General features: G+C 39.6%; 1 protein-coding gene across 2 annotated transcripts in view; it reads right to left on the bottom strand.

The window, feature by feature from the left end:
- LOC119649037 (adenylyl cyclase X E) overlaps positions 1-21,495 on the bottom strand; it is a 74,962-nt gene that overhangs the window by 26,835 nt on the left and 26,632 nt on the right. For both annotated transcript variants that reach the window (XM_038050996.1, XM_038050997.1), the window contains exons 2-8: positions 6,869-7,003; positions 6,667-6,807; positions 6,453-6,612; positions 6,025-6,386; positions 562-695; positions 455-502; positions 247-391 (exon numbers count right to left, since the gene is read on the bottom strand). In XM_038050996.1, coding sequence (XP_037906924.1) covers positions 247-391; positions 455-502; positions 562-695; positions 6,025-6,386; positions 6,453-6,612; positions 6,667-6,807; positions 6,869-6,973 — 1,095 coding nt within the window. In that variant the 5' untranslated portion in view covers positions 6,974-7,003. The remainder of the gene's footprint in view (positions 1-246; positions 392-454; positions 503-561; positions 696-6,024; positions 6,387-6,452; positions 6,613-6,666; positions 6,808-6,868; positions 7,004-21,495) is intronic.

The raw sequence follows: 21,495 nt of genomic DNA, 5'->3' as shown, positions 1-21,495 counted from the left end.
AAAAACATGGAAACGGATCAACGAACGCAGGGAGCTTCGGGGCAAACAACGGTTTGCAATGAAATGGATCAATACACCTTTCCTATTCGTATTGCCGGAAAGAACAATGAAGATTAGACAATTGATACCGCTTCACCTAAAACCAAAAGTTTGCAGTGTAACTCAAACAAATACAATACATACTATGTTCCCCCACTACATTAAAGTCTTCTACGTACACTCATTTATATTTGGTCACCAAATTACCTCGGACGCTTGATCAAATTTCACAAAAAGCTCATGAAGTGTTTCAACCAAGGGTTTGACGTCCAACTGCGTTGTCATGTAAGTATAATTGACGACATCTGCGTACAATACTGACACTTCGTTATGCTCTTCAACGTATAGCTTCCTGAAATCACAACAACAAAAATATTGAATTTCATTCCAATAAATCAAATCAAGAATTTCTTACGTTGCCGGTTGTCTCCTCCACTTTTTGACTGTCCCACCATTTAAGTATCTAAATAGAAAACAAATTCCTTAGATAAAATATAAAAGTCCCAATATAGGCAAACCTACTCGTCGTTCTTCGGAATTATTGTCGCGTAATCGAGTCTGGCCTTTTCTTCTTTTATTTTCTCAATCATCTCACGAATGTCCTTTTCCAACCTTTCAGCCGTATGAGCGGGCAGAATGCTCAGCAAAAGACTTTGCTAAAATCATTATTTCAACATTTTAAATTATTCTTATTGAAGGGTGTATCTGTATCCAAATATGATGTACAAATGTATATATTGGATTATTTAGATCACATCCTAACTTATATGTATCGTAATTCTACAAAGTAGCATCAGCAAAATGAGACTGTAAGACCAAACCTATCTAATATTTCTACGCTGCATATTCTGGAAGCAATTTCTGTTGATGTATTTGAATTGAAAATCAATGTCCCCAATGGATCGCGTCGTAGGAGTATCTAAAATTCTTCCTTTTTCGCACCAGTCCAGCAAATAATATCGTAATCTGTATCGGATGGGAAAATACGCAAAATGCATGACCACTTGAGGAACATAACATTCTTTTGGATTGTTTACACTTTGGACTGATATAGCCTCTATTACTTCCACTTCAGGTAGTGTCGTACGCTTATGGATATTCATAGTTATTGTATTATCGCTACTGGAGTGTAGAGCGAATCCTGAGATCATCGCTCCATTGTATCTTCTTCAAAATAAGTCAGCGGAAGTTCGTTACTGCGAATTCCAATGATCTGGCTTCGAGTTCGCAGTCTAGCTGTCTTATATGATACGGAAGTCTAAAGTTGACAACCGACCTTCCACCAGAAACTGCTAGCCGGTTGGAGAGAAGCAAAACCACTCTCACTCTCCAATCCAAGTACTTCATTATATGAATGAGTACAATATAAATATATGAACACCTTCGGTGTTCTTCCCATTAATGCAGGTTAGATTAGTGCGATTACCAGTCAAATTGAGAACCTGATTTTGTTCGTGTATATCTTTAGCCTGACTCTACGCACCATCTTCTCAAAATTTGGGACCGTTTGACCAACGTCCATGACTCACCGTACAAGCAAACATAAGTCATCAACGTAGTCGAGGTCGAGGGAAAGGAAATGTGGTTCGTTGAATCACTCTACATCGTTCAACGAGAAGAAAAAGTATCGGTGACAAGGTGCAACCCGGCAAATTCCGCTTTGAACCTCAAATTTTATTTCCATGTAGCATTGATCCAAAGGTTGTTAATTTGGTCGATACAGAAAGGTCCATCTTCGCAATCTCAACATTCATCACCTTTCTCTACTCATTGAGAAAGATCTCAGATTCGCTGTATTTATGAATGAGATTATGACACCGGCAGATTTATTCCATTTGAGTTCGGTGATAGCAAAGGAATTTCCTTTCCTTTTGGAGGAACAATCCGTATCTACTTGCTACAATCTCTTGTCGTTGGGTGAACTCCTCGTATTTATCGATTTGCATTCACGTCTCCGCAGTCGACCAGGTCTTCTAAAACCCTTTTGGAACATGGTTGACAACTCCATTCGCACCAGGGACAAAGGCATTTTCGATAACGCTCTGTTCCCCACTAAACAGCCGCAGAACCAAGAGACAAGTGGGAGAATGGCTGATGGCGGTCTTTTTCGAGACCGATATCAGCAACTCTTTTGTAACACACATGAAGAAGACAATTTGTAAATCTCGATATAGTAGACCTGATTAGATGTCCGTAGCCAATCAGTAGAAGCACAACTGGAAAAGGAGTTCACCCCCCCCCCCCCCGAAAGTCTCATCAACCCACTCTGTTAAATTCCAGCGTGTCCAGCTTATATCGTTGGAATTACAGCTCAAGAAAGGAAAGCGAGTATTTTTGGGGGCTGTTGATACCAGTATCGAGAAACGTGTGCGTATTTCAAATACCAATCATTACAGTATTCGATAACCAAGAGTTATAGTTGCGAGATCAGGTCATATTAGCGGCATTGTTGACTTTTCGATAGGAAAGTGGTTTCGAAATTCGCTGATTGCTACCCCACAAATTTCTATCTCACTTAATTTTTACAGTCTAGCTGTTGGAATCATCCCCAGTCTGAAGTACCACGTTCCACAAAGCCTCATTGGAGGTTCGTCCCATAGGAACCAGCATGTGCTCCGAGAGAATTCCTCGGGGATGTGTCTCGGCCCGGTTATTGGCGCTTGGCTTCTGTTTGGGAGTTTCATGATAGTTTCAGTTGCACCCATATTGTGTGCAGGGCTCCTTGTGACTCAAGCGCGAGGTTGCAGTATAAAACTCGGATGTCGTACCCCTTAGTTGTGGCAGCGGTATAAGATAAGCCTCGAATTCACTGGTATGAATGCTGAGCCTACATTCAGTATAAAACAGTTCCGCGGTGCTAAAGGTGGTCTTCGAATCAATCCGTATCCAAAAGAACCGTGGGATTATGCCAATACAGCAGGTACTCAAGTTAAATGGTGAAAGACATTCATTCCTTTTATTCGCTATTTAGAACAGGCGGAGAATACCTTCAGTGTATTTTTAAACTCCAACCTGGCAAAACCAAAGCAATTAGGCGGAGAGCCCATCAAAATCATATTATGATAATAATTTCAAATAATTCGCCCCTTCAAGTTCGGAGATCTCAACTTCCAAAGTGGCTCGAAAGTCAAGGAATGTTCGGTGAATTTATGAGAACATGTTCATATGCATTGGGATGTGTGCTTGCCTGTGTATTTTTATGCGCAAGTTGAGTGGGTGGGAAGAAAACGCTTACCCAGGGTCACAAATGGCTATGGAAAGGTCGTTTAGAACAACAAAATGGACAAAGGGGGAAAATGTAAAATGCAACAGGAGTGGACAAGCAGTGCGCCGCTGTCTAGAACACCCATAACGGGAGAACAATCATAAACCGTAACAACACTAACTGCACGGGGTCACGGGAGGTTCCTCAGTATCCAAAGTTGGATCCATTCAAAAGACATTGGTAAAACGAGAATCACTCTGACGCAGAAAAATGGGTGTTGAACACAAGCCTAATCTAGACTCTGACCTTATTTTGCTTAGAGCGAAAATTGCAGAGCTGTCGGAATACGCGTCGTGTACCAAAAATAAAGTGAGACCCATCAAGGTACGGGACGAAAACCTGAAACTACTCACTGGATGGTAACGGAATCAACACAAATGCTTCTCAACTGTATACCTGCAGATATATGAAGAAACAAAAGAGTTAGGGTAGAGTAGTAGAACACATTCAATAGGTACCAAAAACCATGAAGGCTAAAACCTCAGTAGATCGGAAAATAGTGTCCAAAACGCCAGGGCCAACAAGAGAAATAATGTCCAATTGAAAAGATCGCAAAAGTTGGACCACGTTTGAGGTTAGAAAAGGCTGAAAAAAAACAGATCTGCCGCAAGGCGATTAACATTTCTAGCACGGTCAATATGTTCTACACAAATATACAAAAAAAAAGGTGAAAGCTGACCTCCATTTTAAAGAGTTGGGGGAAATGCAAGAAGGATCAAGAGGAACTAACAATCAAGGTGAGAGCAAAGAAATCAAGCCACTTTCGTAGCCAAATCAAGAAATTTTTTAACGAGAGTGTTCAAAAGCACAAAGTCTTATTCAATGCAAGGATCGACGTGACCCATCTAAGGCAGAATCAGCACTGCTTTAGCAGACCAGCTTAAGCTGCACAATTTACAGAAGGCATCTATTGTCTGCCTCAAAAAGGCATGTAGCCGCCCACAGACGGTGACTGCCAGTAGAGGCAGCGAATAAACTCCCGAACCTAGAGGGGAGAAGATGCGTATCAGATAGGTGATCTGTCGCTTTAGAGAACAGATCTCTTCGAAAAAAATTCTTGCACGTATACATATTTGGCGAGGACATATGCAAGTTCTTTTGGTGGATCTGACCGATACAGACGGCGCAAGAAAGCGGATCACATTGTCTAGTAATGCAAGTGATATTCCACTGGACTCTATGCTGGAACCACTGTGGTGGATCATCAGGTATAATAACGTCCTCAATGGACACAAGCCACGATATTGGGTTACGCTGGTGATATAGCAGTGATTGTAGTTGCAAAACATCTCACATGATACCTGCAATAATCGAAAGATGAGCACGATTTACCGAAAAGCAATCTAAAGAGTATACTGGAGTCTCAGATCATGCGACACACGCAATAGCCGGAATGATCCCATTTGACATTTTCGCCGATAATATGACCCACATCTATGAAGGCTCCGGTTTTCTCTCTGATCGAAAAAAAACGCCAAAAAGGAGGAATCGTTAAGCAGACGTCGAAAACAACGGGGACAGGCGGATAAAGGTCGATGGATCCATAGAAATGGTTAGGAATGACTTCATTGTGAGCTGAGATAAGCAGAAGAGGCGGTCAAAGGGAAATAAAGGTACAGCTGCTTCTACTCCGAAACGTTATACTCTGCGGCGGTTCCGTGAGGAGAAAGATTGTTTTCATAATGTGGCAAGAAGATTGCATTGATACAATAATCCTAAGAAGGCCCGAAATATACCATAAAACGGTAAATGGATATAATAGATTCGTCAATTTTAGTAAATACAATATTGGCTTAATTGTAGATATATTTTTCATCTCATCATATAGTATAGCAAAAACTATCATGGAACTGACTTCTTCGGTGTAAAATCTAATAAATCGCTCGTCATTTTATATATATTTTATATTATATATAAACCACCAACATAATAAAATTGATTGGACTTAATTGAAAACTCTACATGGTGGTTGGTGCTTTTTGTTAAATAACTGCCCATATCGAGACTAATTGGAAGGAAGAGAAACTCTGATTTAAGTTTGTGAATGCAACCAAGAATGCATCAATGTCCCAACTTGCAAGTAGAACGTAGAGGCAATACCATATCCTACACATCCTCTTCAATAACAAAAGCTAAGATTAATAGGTAAATTATACCTTATGCAAGTGAATACAGGAAAGTTAACGAAAGGACTCTTCTCGAAGAGACAAAATCAAAGAAGGGGCAATAAAAAAAACTTTCGAAAATCTCCGGATAAGCAGATACAGACAACTCGACAGATAGACTAGAAAATATTAAGTAAGGAATTTCTAGGAGGGAGGCACCGGTATGAACTATCTTACCAGTCACCACCGGGCAGAAAGCGAAGTTCAAACTAAACTGATGACTAATAGTCTAATGGTCTAACCTCGAAGTAAATTCAGCATATAAAAGGCGTATCTGCAAACATGAAAGAAGGTAAATACAATCATTCACCGGAAGGAGCTGAAATAAATAGACTATCCTATTATTAACGACTGCTAGTGTTGAGTCGCTTGAATATCGAAAGCACTATGTCGATTGTTGTAAGAGTCCATTAACTAAATACACGATAGTTTTTCGGCGAAAAGTACTGAAGGGAAGGTTTACCGGCGATAATATACTATCGAGGCAGCACTCTCGTTACAGCACTCTCGCCGTGTAAACCGCGCTTAAGACTAAATAAGTGGGCACCTTTTTACCTCTTGATCTCTCGCGTAACGCAACAGTAAATTCTCTTCCACACATTCACGCCGATCCAAGAACGTTGTTCTGATGTCTATCTCCTTCATGTAGCGAAAGTAATTACCGAAGAAATTGATGCACAAGAAGAAAATTGCTTCCGTAATTGTTTTTAACACGATATCATTATCAAGTCTGTATGTTACCATCACAAACTCGATAAGATAACATGCCGTTACCGCCATTCCCAGCAAAAATGCATGTAGATTTTCGGTGATTGGAATGAAAATATAGACGGCATATAAAATATAGCTGCCATAAGCAGGCCTTAATGCTGGTCGAGGATAATTTACAGTGGCCTGATATAAGGGAACAAGGAGATCTGGAATGGAAATAAAAGCGAAGTAGAATCTACGTGCAGAAGTGAAGGTGAAGGATCTTCACTCACCTGCTAACACTAGAGTAATGATTGCAACGAATGATGCAATGTATGCAACCCATTGCCTGCGTTTGATGAAGTCCTCGCGAAATGTAATGAACAATGACGCCCATACTATGAGAATCGATGTCAGGTATCCTAAAACTTCCGGAAATATCTTCAACGTGTCCTACAATAAAATACATTTAAATGAACATTTCTAGCAGTTGCCATGCATACAAACCTTTGCAGCTGCTAACAATAATACTGAATGCGTTATCCCCACTACAGCTTGTACGACTATAAATATTGATAAATAGCTTCTTTGCAGTCTTTGTGTGTATGTTACGTAAAACTGTTCCAGTTCCAGGTTCCTGCATTGTTTCTGAAGAAATTACGAAGCAGTTAATCAGCCATCTTTCCTGAATACTTACAAGAGAACTTACCCTGAGGAATCCCCATTCCCATTTCCGATCATAGAAAACGTTACTGCTTGTGTTTTCGAATTTGGCCTGAAATTGTTCAGACCTCCTTCGAATAACCAAATCCATTTTATAGTGACACAACGTTTACGCCATTATCTAGAAAATGCAATATTAAATTTTTGATGAATAACTCTAATAATTTCAGATTTAATGGATAAAAGCAAAATGTTGCAATATCGATATTTTGTATCAGAAGCCTTCCATTCACTCTACTCGTAAACAGCTAAAAATTCAAAATATTCTTTGATATGTCTCCAAAACTCGAACTTCACTTCACTTTATATAATATGATGATGACGTCATACACATCTTAGAGTGTGATAAATGCATGTGATATGCAAAACTTTGACCTTCTATAACTTTTTTAATAATAGTTGGATTGCCTTCAAGCTTTTCAGGATTATGAATGTCTAATATTATTACATATACTGATGCCAAATTGTGTACTTCTAGAATGATCTTAAATATACGTAGTAATATGCTCTTATTAATTTTATTCGAGCAGATATCGTAATGGGATGTTGAGGCATGGATTTTATACAGATATATCACTGTGATTTTTTTTTTAGATTTTACCGTTCGATAAGTTCTGAGAACGAAACTTGTTCCACTTTTCGGTGCACATATTTTGAGCCCTCACTCCCCTGTGTTTCACTCAATATCAGAAGCAAGATCATTTTCGGAAAGCATTGCGGATCACTTTCTCCAGGGCCAGGTTAAAGAGGACGCATGATAGGGCTTCCACTTGTCGTAGACCGTTGTTGGCGTCGAATGGCAGCGTTCGATCGTCTACAGCTTTTTGTTGAGAAAAAGCTCCTAGCGGTCACCACGTGAAGGTGGATATAGGGTTTGGTAGTAGCTGTTGGTGTTGGTTCAGCAGGCGTTTCCCAGGTTTTATGCTCCATCGTGGGTACCAATCTACGTTTAGCCCTGGGTCCTATACTACCCTTTGACCATTCCTGAGAATGGGTCCGAGAATGAAGTGATCACTTTATAGCCCTGAACTCCCCGTCTTTCCACCAAATGTCAAAACTAGGATCGGCCGTAGAAAGTACTAATTGAGATCTTTCATTTGATACCGCACAAGCCTATATTTTTATATTCTCCCTTAATTTCAACCTGGCCGCCTTTAAATTCAACTTAGAAGAATACATACCTGGCCGTTCACAGTTCCAAACTTCCCACTCTGTGTCAATCAGATGAAAGATGATACAATATTCTCGTTTTTTATGTATAGCAAGTGAATGTCTTCACCCACTAAGTCTTGGATTAAACATAAGGAAGTGAGGGCTCAAAATGTGAACTCCAAAAAGTGAAACAGGTTTCGTTCTCTGTACCTATTCAGCCGAAAAATCGAAAACAAATCACAGTGTTGTATCTCTCTTCCAATATTCTAGGTAGAGGAGGTGAATGTGTTTACGCACTAAACGTTGGACTTCCTTAACGGCAAGCTGTCGGTCTACTAATTGAATTGATCCGTTTGGCACATTACTTAAGACTAGCCTCGCCTGAGGGAGCCTCAGGGGATTCGCTTCACCAAAGGAAGAGTTGGTTCAGGCAATTGTTAGTTCAAAGAACCACCTGCCCTTCGGTCCTAAAGCGGTCAAGCTCCATCTATTTCACACTAAGAGCCTGAACATAAAGCGCGAAACGGGTCTATCTGTCACCATTTCTGAGCATTTCTCACAACTGTTCGTAGAGAGCTACCCTGTATCTGTGTAAAGTTGGCGATGAATCGTATCTCAAGTTCCACAAGAAGAAATATCTGATCGGAGCCGCCCACCATTGCAGAACACACAGTCAGCGAATCGTAGTTTTCCCAATCTTGTGCGGGCAACACTGAAAACCTCAACGCCTACTTAGAAACTGGATAAAGAAATAATTAAGCTCACCATGCTTTTGGATTAATTTACCTAAGTTGCACTTGTAAATCGTTTTATATTCCTTTGCAAGGAGGGTAACAGAAGTAATTCCACCATCCCTATTCTGAGACAGCGCAGTAGGCATACAACAGCCCCAAAGCTGCGTTGTATTCATGAAAAGATGTCTCCTACTAAAAGTGGGACCCCCAACGTTTGTCGTGAACAAATTTAAAACCGATGCTCCAACTGCGGCTTTGTCCAATGCTACTTTGATGTACTCAAAAGCTCTCAAGGTACTTAACTGTTGGTTTTGACTGTTTCTAATCTTGCTGATAGTTACAGTAAGGGTCAAAATATTCCTTTTAGTCAAAATAACTACTTCGATATTTTCCATCCGCTTACCCATCGTATCAATTTGCCAACTCTCTTTTGTTCCTTTTCAACAATATGTCCGACTTTTCTGGCATGTCGAGTCTTAGCAGACTATCGTAAAAAGTGTCTAAGAGGCCCGGCCCCGGGTTGGGTCCCTGTGCTACCTCCGACCTGATTTTCACCCTCTTTTGGCTCCCAGCGTCTCATATCCTAAAGAAGCAAGAAGCATGCTCTCAGACAAAACCTTAATATGTGCAAAATGTAGCCTGGCATGTTGAATGAATTTTCTAGATTGCCTAGCATATCCACAATCTTACAGAATTGACGGCATTTTTAACCTTAAGAATTACGAAGAATCGACATCAAAGGCTATGCGCCTGCAATGAATAGCATCCATAAATCCCATGGCAACATTTTGTACGGATGTTTCTACTTTAATACCGAATTGTCTTCGGAATAATTCGTCGGCAGCACATATTGGTATGTAGACAGCAACTAAGAGGCCCCTTTGCCTTCGATGATCTGTGACAGCCTTGTCACTTTCCATTGACAAGGAAAATTGCCTCCAGGTAAACGCTGGATACGCCTGTGAGTAGGTAGCGCTGATGGTGGGACACCAGCTTGGACATCATTGCCAAGATACCCGCGGGTCCTGACGCCTTCTTGTTTCTAATGGACTGCCTCTTCCAAGTCTTTGATTCTGATGCGAAGTGCTTTCTTTGCAACCAAGCCCCTAGACCGACTTTAAAATTAGAAGCCCCGTTCTCAATTACATGACATAACGCTGAAAAGTGTTATCTTTAAACATCAAAACCAGACAAAGCCATCCCTTCGGCTTTGGGCCCGAACCCGAAGTAGGGTGTCGTCAACATCCGTCAAAAGAGGTTCGTAATAAGTCGGGACGCCATGTGGTTGAGTCTTTATTCCGGTACTATTCGCTAATTCGCACTGAATCCACTTTAACTTCCGCAGCGACGTGCACATTGAAGAAAGTTACAATTCGCAAAGCTCTTCTGTTTTTAAAGTCCGCTTGGGACTCAGTTTCTCAAGATGTACCACTGTGTGGTTAGTGTTGTATTGAATATGATCGTGACTTTTCAGCGGAAGAAAATATTTCATTTGTTATTCTAATGTTTAGAGAAGAAGTATAGAACCGTTCCAACTTCTGAATCAGATCATTTGTTTTTAGTTTCCTGATTCTTGTAGAAAGTTACGGAAGCACGAGTGGGAAGATAGAATGATGATATTGTCGTCCAAAAGTTATATTCATCGACTAGCTGTGCTTCGGAGTACAAGCAATTGAGCACATACGTCTCTCGTGTAGAGGAAATAAATTTTTCTAACGGTTTGCTTAACTCGACTAAATAGAAATATTTACCAGCGTCCAAAATTATTGCAATACAAAATCTTAGCAAGGAAGCCGTTAGCTTATCTGCAATATAAAATAAATCATTTCTTAATCTCATTCGCGGATGTGCCTAACAAGAGCTCACGATCTGATGGTCACTTACGTTCGGTTGCATCCACTACTTCTCGCATGGTTAGAGAGCTACGAACCCCTAAGTTCAACATCGATAGCTTGTATGACCCAGCTGTCGCGCGACAGTGGGAGAGATACCTTGCTGATCGAACGCCAGATCTACTGAGTCGTAGAAGCGGATCAATGAACACAAGGGATTGAAGGCTCTATTGACCGCTGCGAATGATGGGGAGCCTGCCGCGCTAGCACTCCGAAATCGAGCGAAATCGCGGTAAGTTCAGCGTAACGTACGTCGTGACAAGAGAAAATTTGCTATTGCTGAAGACGCCGCAGATAACAATGATTTTAGGACTATATACAGCATCACGAAAGAACTTGCATGGGATCGCAAATCTTGCAAAGGTCCTATGAAGGACGTCAACGGCCAACATCTCATCTACGATGATGAACAACTGATGAAGTGGAAAGAACATTTCACCATTGTTCTAAACCGTAATACAGTGAAGTGCATCCTCTATGGTTAAAATGATGAGTCATAACATGCGGATATGGAAAACATTTCGGCCATCAATGCACTCAAACTGAGTAAAGCTGCTGGGCTTGATAGTTTCCCCACAGTTATTTATCGCTGCACCTATAATTACTGCAGATCCGCTGCTTCAACTGGTAGGGAATTCTTGGGAATTCGAAACCTTTCCCAGGGAGTGGAAGAAGAAGATTATCGTTAAGATTCCAAAGAAGGCCCGACTTTTCAAGTGTGACAATTAGAGGGATATCTGCATGCTCCATACCAGCTAAAATAATGCTGTTACGCATCAAAAAACATCTAAAAAGCATCACCAACAGAGAGCAGGCTGTTTTCGCTCAAGGTCCTCCTGCGTTCACCACATCAACAGCTTGCGGATTATTTTAGAACAGTGCGCAGACCTTAGATCTTTGCTGCACCTGCTCTTCGTCTATTTCGAGAAAGCTTTCGATAGATTCTGAATTCCGGAGAAACTAATAGCTATTATCAGAGCGACATACGTTGGCGCAAAATATCACGTGCTGTACCTAGGTAAAATCTCGAAGTATTCTGAGGTCGAAAGCGGAGTCCACCAGGGTTACATCTTGTCACCCATATTATTTCTTCTTCTTATCGGTGATGTTTTCCATGCAGCCTTGTCCGGAGGACATGGAGGAATTCAATGGACGATGACATCTTTTCTCAAACAGCTCGATTGCAATGTTAACATCTCTTTGTTCTCTCACTGGGTCATTAGCCTTGGCCAAATGGTTCTGGATTTGGAAAGAAAGGCAAGTAAAGTTGAACTGAAGATAAACACCAAGAAAACCAAAGTTCTCAGTTTGACGGATAATCGCACTCTTCCAATGAATGAATGAGCAAAGCGGCATGAGTGAGCAAAGCATCGAAAGCGTCGATCAATTTGCAAATCTGGGAAGCGTGGTTTCTTCCGATGGTGGCCCCAAACTGGATATTTCCCGATGCACTAACAACATCAGATCCGCGTTCACTGTCCTGTCTAAAATTTGGAAGTGCAATTATCTTACCACTAAGATCAAGTTGAAACTTTTCTGTGCTAGTGATTTTCTGTGTTGCTATGTGGAGTAAAAGTAAAATTCACTGTAACTCAAAAGCTCCAAGTTTTCGTAAATACCTATCTATGTCGTATCATCGAAGTACGCTGGCCTGACACTCTCTCAAACGAACAACTTGGTGGCGCACAGGCTTGGCAATCGTATGCGATGTGATCGAAAGACGGAAGTGGCGGGTGAATAGGTCACACATTAAGGAGGGGTAACAATTGCATTGCGACGAGTAGGCTACACCAAGGGTACTTGGTGCAAAATAGTAAAAGACGACGAGTGGGGCGTCTCGGGAGGTCGTGGAGTTGCTGAAGCGCATTGCAGGTAATGAATAAATAGTCTTATATGAAATGCTTTTAAAATGTAGTCGCGCCCTTTTATTTGTTTACATCACTAAAAACGCTTGGAAAATAGAAATTACAAGAAATTAGAATTAGCCAAAACTTTTTTCTAATTTTCGAGCGCCTACTGTATTATAAATATACGCAATTTTGAAAATGGCCACTCACTTTAGTAGGATGGAAACAACTAGTAAGAAGTAGTTGTGCCACCACAGTCGAACGTAAGCAATTACAATTCCTATTCAGTTGATCTATTATACAATAATTGGTTGAAACAAAAGTTACATATATGTATAATACATACTGGGGATATTGAAATAATATTGCATGAAAGAGAATACTTAATAATCTTCTCTAACTCCTTGATCTACAGCTGAAAATCCATACCGATTTGTTTGAAGCATTTCATTAAAAAAACCACATCTAATGCTATTTTAGTTACAAATTGAATGATAATGAACTAATTCCTCACAAACCTTCAGTGGCTCATATGCGACAGTTTTAACAAGTTTAATCAACAAATGCGAAACATAATGCACGTGCTGTATTCATTGATAATATCGGCAAAATACCAATCATTAAATGTCAATTATTCAATGAAAACACAGTCGTTATCTGACAGTGTTAAGCTCTAGTACATACTTGAGTAATTCGATAGCTCTGCTAGTATTAGCTGAACTTCACGGTGATAACAGCCTAAATAATGGATTTCACATGAGCATATGTAAGATTATATGCAAATACCCAGCTATGATATACATAAGAAGTCCTGAAAATTCATCACGCTTATTTGCATCTTTTGTAGGCATCACGAAATACATAATACACCTTGCTTACTTTGAAAGGAAGTGACTATGTTTCTAATATTAGAATTTTTTATATACTGATATATCAATATCAACGGCAGTTAAGATATATTCGCTGCTTAACACATTTAAAAGTGTTGGAAAAGTATATTCGCGTATATAATAATAAACCAAAAGATTAGGAGAAGTCAAAACAGGGGTGGAGCCTTACTAACTACGAAGACAAACTCTAACAATAAAGCAGAAAAAATGGGAGATAGCTGGCAAAGTCATAAAATAGCGTCAGGTTCTTTGGTGCTTCGTCCGATCTCACGTCATTTACAAGAATCACCTGTCTTAGTCCTGGAGCATTCGGAACTTACACCAGCCTGTGAATCATCACCAAAAAATATACCATAATTTGATAATGGACCAATCCTATCCTAAGTTGGAAACCAACAAAAAAGACAAATTCTAATGTAGAGAGCGACGAAGCGACAAGATCCTTTCCTTGGCATTTGCTAAAATAAAGAGTAGCCAGGTATAATATACCTGGCGACTCTTTATTAGGGTATTATTGTTAATATGTTAGGACCAGAATGTTTCGGTGAAATTCCTCTGATTGCAATTGAATAGGCCCTGATGATTACTTACTATTATACTATGGGAAAAAACAATTTGAAAAAGTATGTGTGATTTCATATAAAATTCAAAGTAATAATAAATAATAGGAATACAAAAGATGTACAACGGAAAAGCGATATTTGATTGAAATGAATTGCATATCGGTGGGAAGTTCCGCAACTAATTATTAAAGTAGTTTCCTAATAAAGTATTGGAGCACCTTTCAGGAATATTCACTGAGTTGTAAAAGGGGCTAATGTCACCCTTGTAGTCTAGTTATTTCTGATGATATCAAATATAAACGAACTCTAAAGCGAGGTGATTGTTTTGAAATAATCTCCGCGACGAAATCCATCCCGTTAACAGGTCAATCTCGCGAAAGAGTTCTAACTCCTCACAGCAATCATCTTCACAAACATCTCCCCAACATAGAGCTGAACCATGAAACATAACACGAAGATGTTCTTTCCATCTAAATCTAAAATGCCATCCACAGATCTGAAAAAATTGGCCCCCAATATTTTCACCACACTTTCCTCGCTACCTTCTGAATACCCACTTCCGCACTGATAGGAACAGTGCTCACATTATTTCCTCCCCCAAAAAGAACCTTAACACGCTTAATCATGACAACTACAGGCCTATCTACATTCCACCCTATATAGATGCTATTCACCCATTGTCGGCGTCAACCATCCCTATGCGCCATCCTACCTAGTTCACTCAAATGCGCTTCAACTATCCCCAGGACTTCCCGAGACGTCCGTACTCCTTCTCCACTGTTCTACACCAAGTGCCCTTGGAATAGTAGCTTCCACTGCATAGCGTAGCCAGCAATGCAATTGTCGCCCTCCGATCAATTCGCGTACGGGTAACTGGTCTATGCGCCGATCAAGTTCGTTTGTTCGAAATAATGACAGGCCAGCGTACTCCGATGATACGCCATAGACAAGTGTTGACAAAACCTGGGTGCTTTTAAATAACAGTGGGGATCATTTTCCATGTGCTACTCCCATATACCCACATATAAAGAACACTACGACAGAACAGTACAGAATAACTTTGCTAGAAAATCGTCGAAGCCAGTGGCTGTACTCCGGTTGACTGCATGAATGGCCAAGATGATTTTCCTTCGGTCTAAAGAAACAATCAATATCCGCATTTTACGATGACTAGCCATTTCATTCACAAGAGGCGAAACTTCACCGGATAACATACGGTTAAGGACCTTGATGAACTGTTTCTTCCATCTTTTCAGCAGCTCGTCATCGTAGATGAGGAGTCGACATTTAACGTCCTATCTTCCTCCTGAAAAATTTTCGAGCCACCCATCAGATCTCTCATTGTCGAGAACTGAGACTCTAATAATATTCGTCTCGAGTTCTAATCCACCAATCGAGCTAAACACTCGTTTGAGCAGGCACTTATTGCCGCTTAAATCGTCTTGGTATTAATCGGAGGATACCCACCATGATCTATCTCCTAGACCTGAGAAAAACTTCCGTCTCTGTATGGCAATACGGACTCGCTTTTGACCTTCTCGAGATTTTAGAGGATTTTAAATTATGGAATATTTGGAGCAAAATCCTGAGGAAAATTAAAACTTATTGTGACACACAGTAATTGAATGGGTGAAACGTTTCCACAAGTACTCCTGCAGGTAGTGATTCCGTTTTCGGACGAACTATGCGATATTATCTTCAATACCACAGTCTGGAGCGATAATTGGCTGGTTGCATTGTGATTCTCCAAAGTTATTAATTCTGAGGGACGGTACTAATCTATAGGTGCCAATATAAGGGCACCTTATTAGAATTACTATTAACTGGTGCAGGATCAGCCAAGGTCATCAAAGGTATCATCCAAAAGCAAACGAAAGCTTGATCTCCTGATCACTACACTGCAAAAATGAGAGCAATGATTATACGCTCGGCTCGCAGAATAAGGTATCGATACTCTAGGTTCCTGGTCATATTGGGTTAGAAGGTAAAGAGGCAGTGGATAAGTTGACCAGGAAGAGAGCACGAATGACGCAGATGCACTGTCAAGATGACCATGTGATGTGGGGTGAAAGCTCTGTATCAAAGTGGAGTGAAAACGGGGAACCATCGATGCTCGCCTACGGAAGAATTTATGCCATGAAGAATGAACCAAAGACCAGATAATAGAAGACCAGAAAGATGGTGGCGCGCAAGCCACGAAAATCGAGCTTTCAAGTTAAAGTCTAACTATTAAAGGTTATAATGTTTTAATTGATTGGAGATATTTGAAGACATTTGAAACCCTGTGGTTATTGGAACAACTCATATAACTCACTTGTTTCTTTGAAGGATTTAAGATATAGAATAGTGTTGTTAGGTGCAATAGTCACCACACCCTCATGTCATGTAAAGGAAATCAGTGAAATTTATACCAATTAAGAAACACCCTGCTCCACCATAAGATAATTCATCACGAGGCGAAGTACCCTTTTTAAGGTTTTGTGTGAAACAAAACCTTATTAGAATCGAGACGGTGTCTGTCTGTCCGTCTGTCCGTCTGTCTGTCTGTCTGTCTGTCTGTCTGTCTGTCACACCCGATTTATTCGGAAACGGCTAGACCGATTATCACGAAAATTGGTGAGAGTATGTAATCTGGTGTTCCCTTTACATGCAGTTAGTGGCGCCATCTTGTGTTAAGTCTAAGGGGGGGGGCTCCCCATACATGTGAATGGAGGGTGCAAATTTTTTTTTCACAGAATGTAGCCATGTGGCATATCAAATGAAAGGTCTCAATTAGTACTTTTCGAAACTGGTTCAATATTTGATATTGGGTGAAACATAGGGGAGTGAGGGGTCAAAATATGACCCCCAAAAAGTGTAACAGGTCTCGTTCTCAGAACCTATCCAACCGAAAAATCTGAAAAAAATCACAATGGTGCATCTCTACGAAATCTAGGCCTCAAAATATATCCGGTTCCGATATCTGCACAAATAAAGTTAATGATAGTATATTTCCACATTTTAGAAATTTGCCTGGAACCCCCCTTATGTACATCCCAGAAGTACAAAATTTGGCATACATAATGAAGAACATAGTGCACAGTTTGGTCAAGTTTGAAGAAAATCCAATTATTATTAACAAAGTTATAGGGGGTAACACTTTACCATTTTTCGTGAATTTCGTGCATTCTACAACCTGCATGACGTCATCATCACATATCAATTCGTCAATACCACAACGAAATGAGTTTTTATGAATTGGTTCGCAGAGAATTATTTTGTTTTAGTTTTTTAGTTATTTGTCAACCAGACATGTGTGTATGTAGGTATATTGTATATGCGTGCTAATGAACTTTGCGGGTAGTACCTAATTCAGATAGATATAAGAAGTAAATCGGAAATATGGGTACGATCAATTTATATACGTGCATATATGTGTACAGTATTCGGAAATAGGCAGTTTGTTTGTTTAGGGTGAGCGTAATATGTACGTATGTCTCGTAGTTTGGAAATTATAAAGGGTTATGTTGGATTTGTAGCTATATACGGATAGAGAAATGTGCATTGACATTTCTTACATAAAATGAACACAAAACCTTTATACCCGAAGCGAAAGCTTCCGGTATTCCGACTTGTTTCTACTATACGCTTACTCATAACCGCTCTTTCCTTCTTTGCTCCACTTTTCGCAGTTTAAGCGTTATAGGTCCAATTATGCAACTCTTTGCACTCCAATCTTCCTGATATGCCAGCATTCTCCGTACCACATTTTCCATTTTCGCCTAGAATTTTCTATAAGTTTCCCCTCTCGTTAGTGAATCTCGGACAGCAGGCTCATAGAAATAGCTTGCAGCAGAAACATGGCAACATCATGGACCAGTTTCCCTTAACACATGATCCACAAAATAATATGGGTCTCACCAGATGGGACAACATTCAACTAGATTGATCCTCTTCGAGAATCGATCGGCATCTAGCACCTTTGACATTCTGTTATATCGTGAAGCACATTGTGTTAGCGACCACTTTTCTATCAGAGCAAGGTACCACAGCTGAATACCAAATAATGGGAGTCGCAGTTTCCCCAATCAGGTGTGATATTGAAAATTTCCGGAAGGAAGAAATGGCGTCGAAATGTGTCGGAGCATTAGAAGAACAAATCCTCCATATGCTGAACTCATACTAATCAAAACTCAAGACGCGGCCTGGCCTGAGGCGCAAAAGGAACGAACAGTGATGACGGGTGCCAGCAGGGAACTGATGAGAAAAACGCCGAATAAAAACAATATCAGGATCGACCCATGAGAGAGTCAAACGAGGCAAATACGTAGAACTAAGCCATTTAAATGCAGCTGAGAATGGTTGTTAACTTGCAAATCCTTCGACGCCGTCAGCATATCCTGAAGACTGGTCTCCCATGCCAAACGTTAGTTCATTTAAAAATTCATGGAATATTTCATTCTGGAAGATAAGCAGCATAAGATTCGGAAATAACAAAAAAAATTTAAATCTCATCATCTCTTAAGGAAAACAAGGTAGACAAATTAGTTATGATAGTCCTTGACATAATTAATTATAAAAAAATTATTCAATTATAACTTAGCAAATAGGATTAAGCAAGCACATATAAGTTTATGACTGGATTTTAGGAATTTGGTAAAAATAAGTATGCTTGAAATATGATAGTGTTAACTCCCTTCTAACTTTAAATTAAGGAAGTGGATTATATATTTACAGAAGTAGTTTTTAAAAGATATTTGACGCCAATTCAAAGATCGATATCGGTGATAAAGCTGATAGACCTTACTTTGTAAAAACGATGATAGAGGTAGTCTTGCCTTGCGTATTTGTATACTTAGTCGGCTTAAGAAAGAAAAATATACAACCTTAAGAAAAGCAAATACTGAATTCTTTCATTTAATTCATGACGCATGCTATGAAAGATATGTGGACTTTTTCGGCGATAAGATTTTAACCCGATCCCGTTCGTATACATAAATTGCTTAATCTCTTTGATTGACAGGTATATTAAAATCGCATTAATTATCAACATAGACTATAATATTTCAGTAAGGTGTTCCTCATTTAACGAGAAAGGTGCGCCACAGCTAAAGACCACAGTTTAATTTATTTGTGCTAGGCAATTTGATGATAATTACCAGAAATAGAAATAATAATTATCTTTCTCTACCTATATGAAGTACATGATAAGAGAGCGTACATATTGCACGTTTCGCCTTGAATTGTGCTTCGAAATATATGTCCATTATTGGTAATGACAGTATCTGAGAATTTTCAATTAGTGGACATCGAGAAACTGAGACAAAGTGGGATATCTGTTGAGCGCCTCAAATCATGACTCCATTAAACCAATTTGTAATGCATATCATTATATTATACCAACAACCACTGGAAAACTGTAACTATAAACTCTTGAGCGTTGTTGGGAGCGGTAGTACCTGGATGGGAATCAAATGGGGATATTTTATTTTTTTTAATATTTTATTGCATACAAATTCTGTTTCGAAATTTGTACTACATAGAAAACAAAAAAAAATCAAATAAAATAGATCAAAAATACAGTTTACATCCCGACCCGCTGCTTGGGTATATAAATAGAGATAGCAGCCAATCATTTTACTTTTATTACAGTATTTTCAGGAAAACCAAAAAAAAATTCCTTTTTAGCGATAGTGCCGACTTTTATGTAAAAATCTAGTAGAATATTCCTGTTCCAGCTCTTTAACTTCGTCTTTTATCGGAAAAATCTTCAAGGCACAAGGAATATTGCAGTTTCTAATATGTACACCACAGTGCGGAAGTAATTAATCTCAGTGTCTTGAACCATATGCAATCTTTATGAATTCCGATGTTGGATGTACGAGGAGGGCCACAAAGTTGTACACTAGATTGGCTTTATGGTTGTTTTATATACAAGAACAATACGAGAACATCGAGCAAGTTAAATTGTCGTGAAGCGAAACTATTCTGTTAATAAAATATCTCCTGCCGGTGAAAAATTCGACCGAGCAGTATTTTCTAGCTCCCGAAACACAAACTTGTTCGACAGTTGGTGAAATCCAGTTATTTTCGTTTTCATGCAAGTGTTGATATAGCTAGTATTAGCTTTTCGAATAAATTTGCTAGCGAGGAAAGCAGTCTTATCGATCTATAAGGTGCAACAAGCGCTGGATCTTTAAATTTCTTTGGGGATCATCGTCATCTACAACATTTGCCACCATTTGGGAAAGTAGTCAAGGCGTAAGGCATTACTCAATATGAGTATTTGTTGAATGGTCGAAGACCATGCCAGTTCTTGAATCATTTTGCCGTAATAAGGCCAAAACTGGAGTCTATATATATACATGGTTGCAATTTACCACTTGGTGGGGTAGAGCGCGTCAACCAAACCTACGCACCATCGCTTTAACTCCTTGCAGGACTTCGCGAGACGTCGTACTCTTCCCCCACTGTTCTGCGCCAAGTACTTTTGGGTCACTCACTCGTCGGCCATCTTGGAAGAGTGGGCTCCACTGCATGGTGTACCCACTAACCCAATTATCGCCCCTCCTTAATGTGTGGTCACTGCCACAACCGCCTTCGATTAGACTGTATACAGGTGCCAGCCCTCTACGCCGACCAAGTTCTTCGATTATAATAGTGTCCGGTCAGCGTATTCCTATAATACGTCGCAGACAAGTGTTGACGAATGTTGACCATGAGCAGAAATCACGCTTTCTAGATATGCAAATTGATCAACGCTTTTGATATTCTGCTAATTATTGCAAATGGCGAATTTCGAAAAAATACAGTTCTGAGATAATCGCATTTAAAGTTTTAAATTTTGTTCTTTCATGGTAAAACTTAACTTATTTGAACAATTTCAGTCTCAGAAAGAATAGTATCTTCTTAGTAAATTGATCCTTCTATTACGGCTGCAAGTAGCAGCAGAATATTTGGCGATGCAGGTTCTAAAGTCTGGACAGAGAACGCGTTATAAATAGTTATGACTTCGGACCTAATCTTTCGATTGTTATAAAATTTGGTAAGAATGTTCTTGAAATAATTTTCTTAAAGAATATGCAATAAAAATTATTTATATTGTCCCGGTCATCACAACTGTATATAGTTAGTTTTAATTTCAAACTATTCTGAAATTAATGCGCCCACGATGGACGCTTAATTATGAATAATTTAATAAAATTTTAATAAATTTCCTTGAAAATACTTTTTGAAAATTGGGGGGTCTTAAGTCCGCATCAGCTTGATGTCGGACCGGACCAAATCGGGAGAAACTTACTCCCTCTTTTTTTGGTCTACGGACCCCTCGTTTAGGGCTTAGCACCCAAACTTTGAAAATGTCAGCCAATTATATAAAGGAACACTTAACGTCTGCGAGCCCCTTCGGTCACGCTGCTCCCAGGGCAGAGGTGACGATTTGTCTTTGCCCTGGTAAGAAACCGTAAAGCCGTGATCGCCTGACATTTTTTTAATTTCTTTGATTTGAAAAGCGAGGATTTAAAATAACCAACTTATAATAAACATTTTCTTTGTAA

This window comes from Hermetia illucens, chromosome 2 (genome assembly GCF_905115235.1).
Source record: "Hermetia illucens chromosome 2, iHerIll2.2.curated.20191125, whole genome shotgun sequence".
Classification (NCBI taxonomy): Eukaryota; Metazoa; Arthropoda; class Insecta; order Diptera; family Stratiomyidae; genus Hermetia; species Hermetia illucens.
The sequence above is the reverse complement of the archived record's forward strand: the minus strand, read 5'-3'. Positions and strand labels throughout refer to the sequence as shown.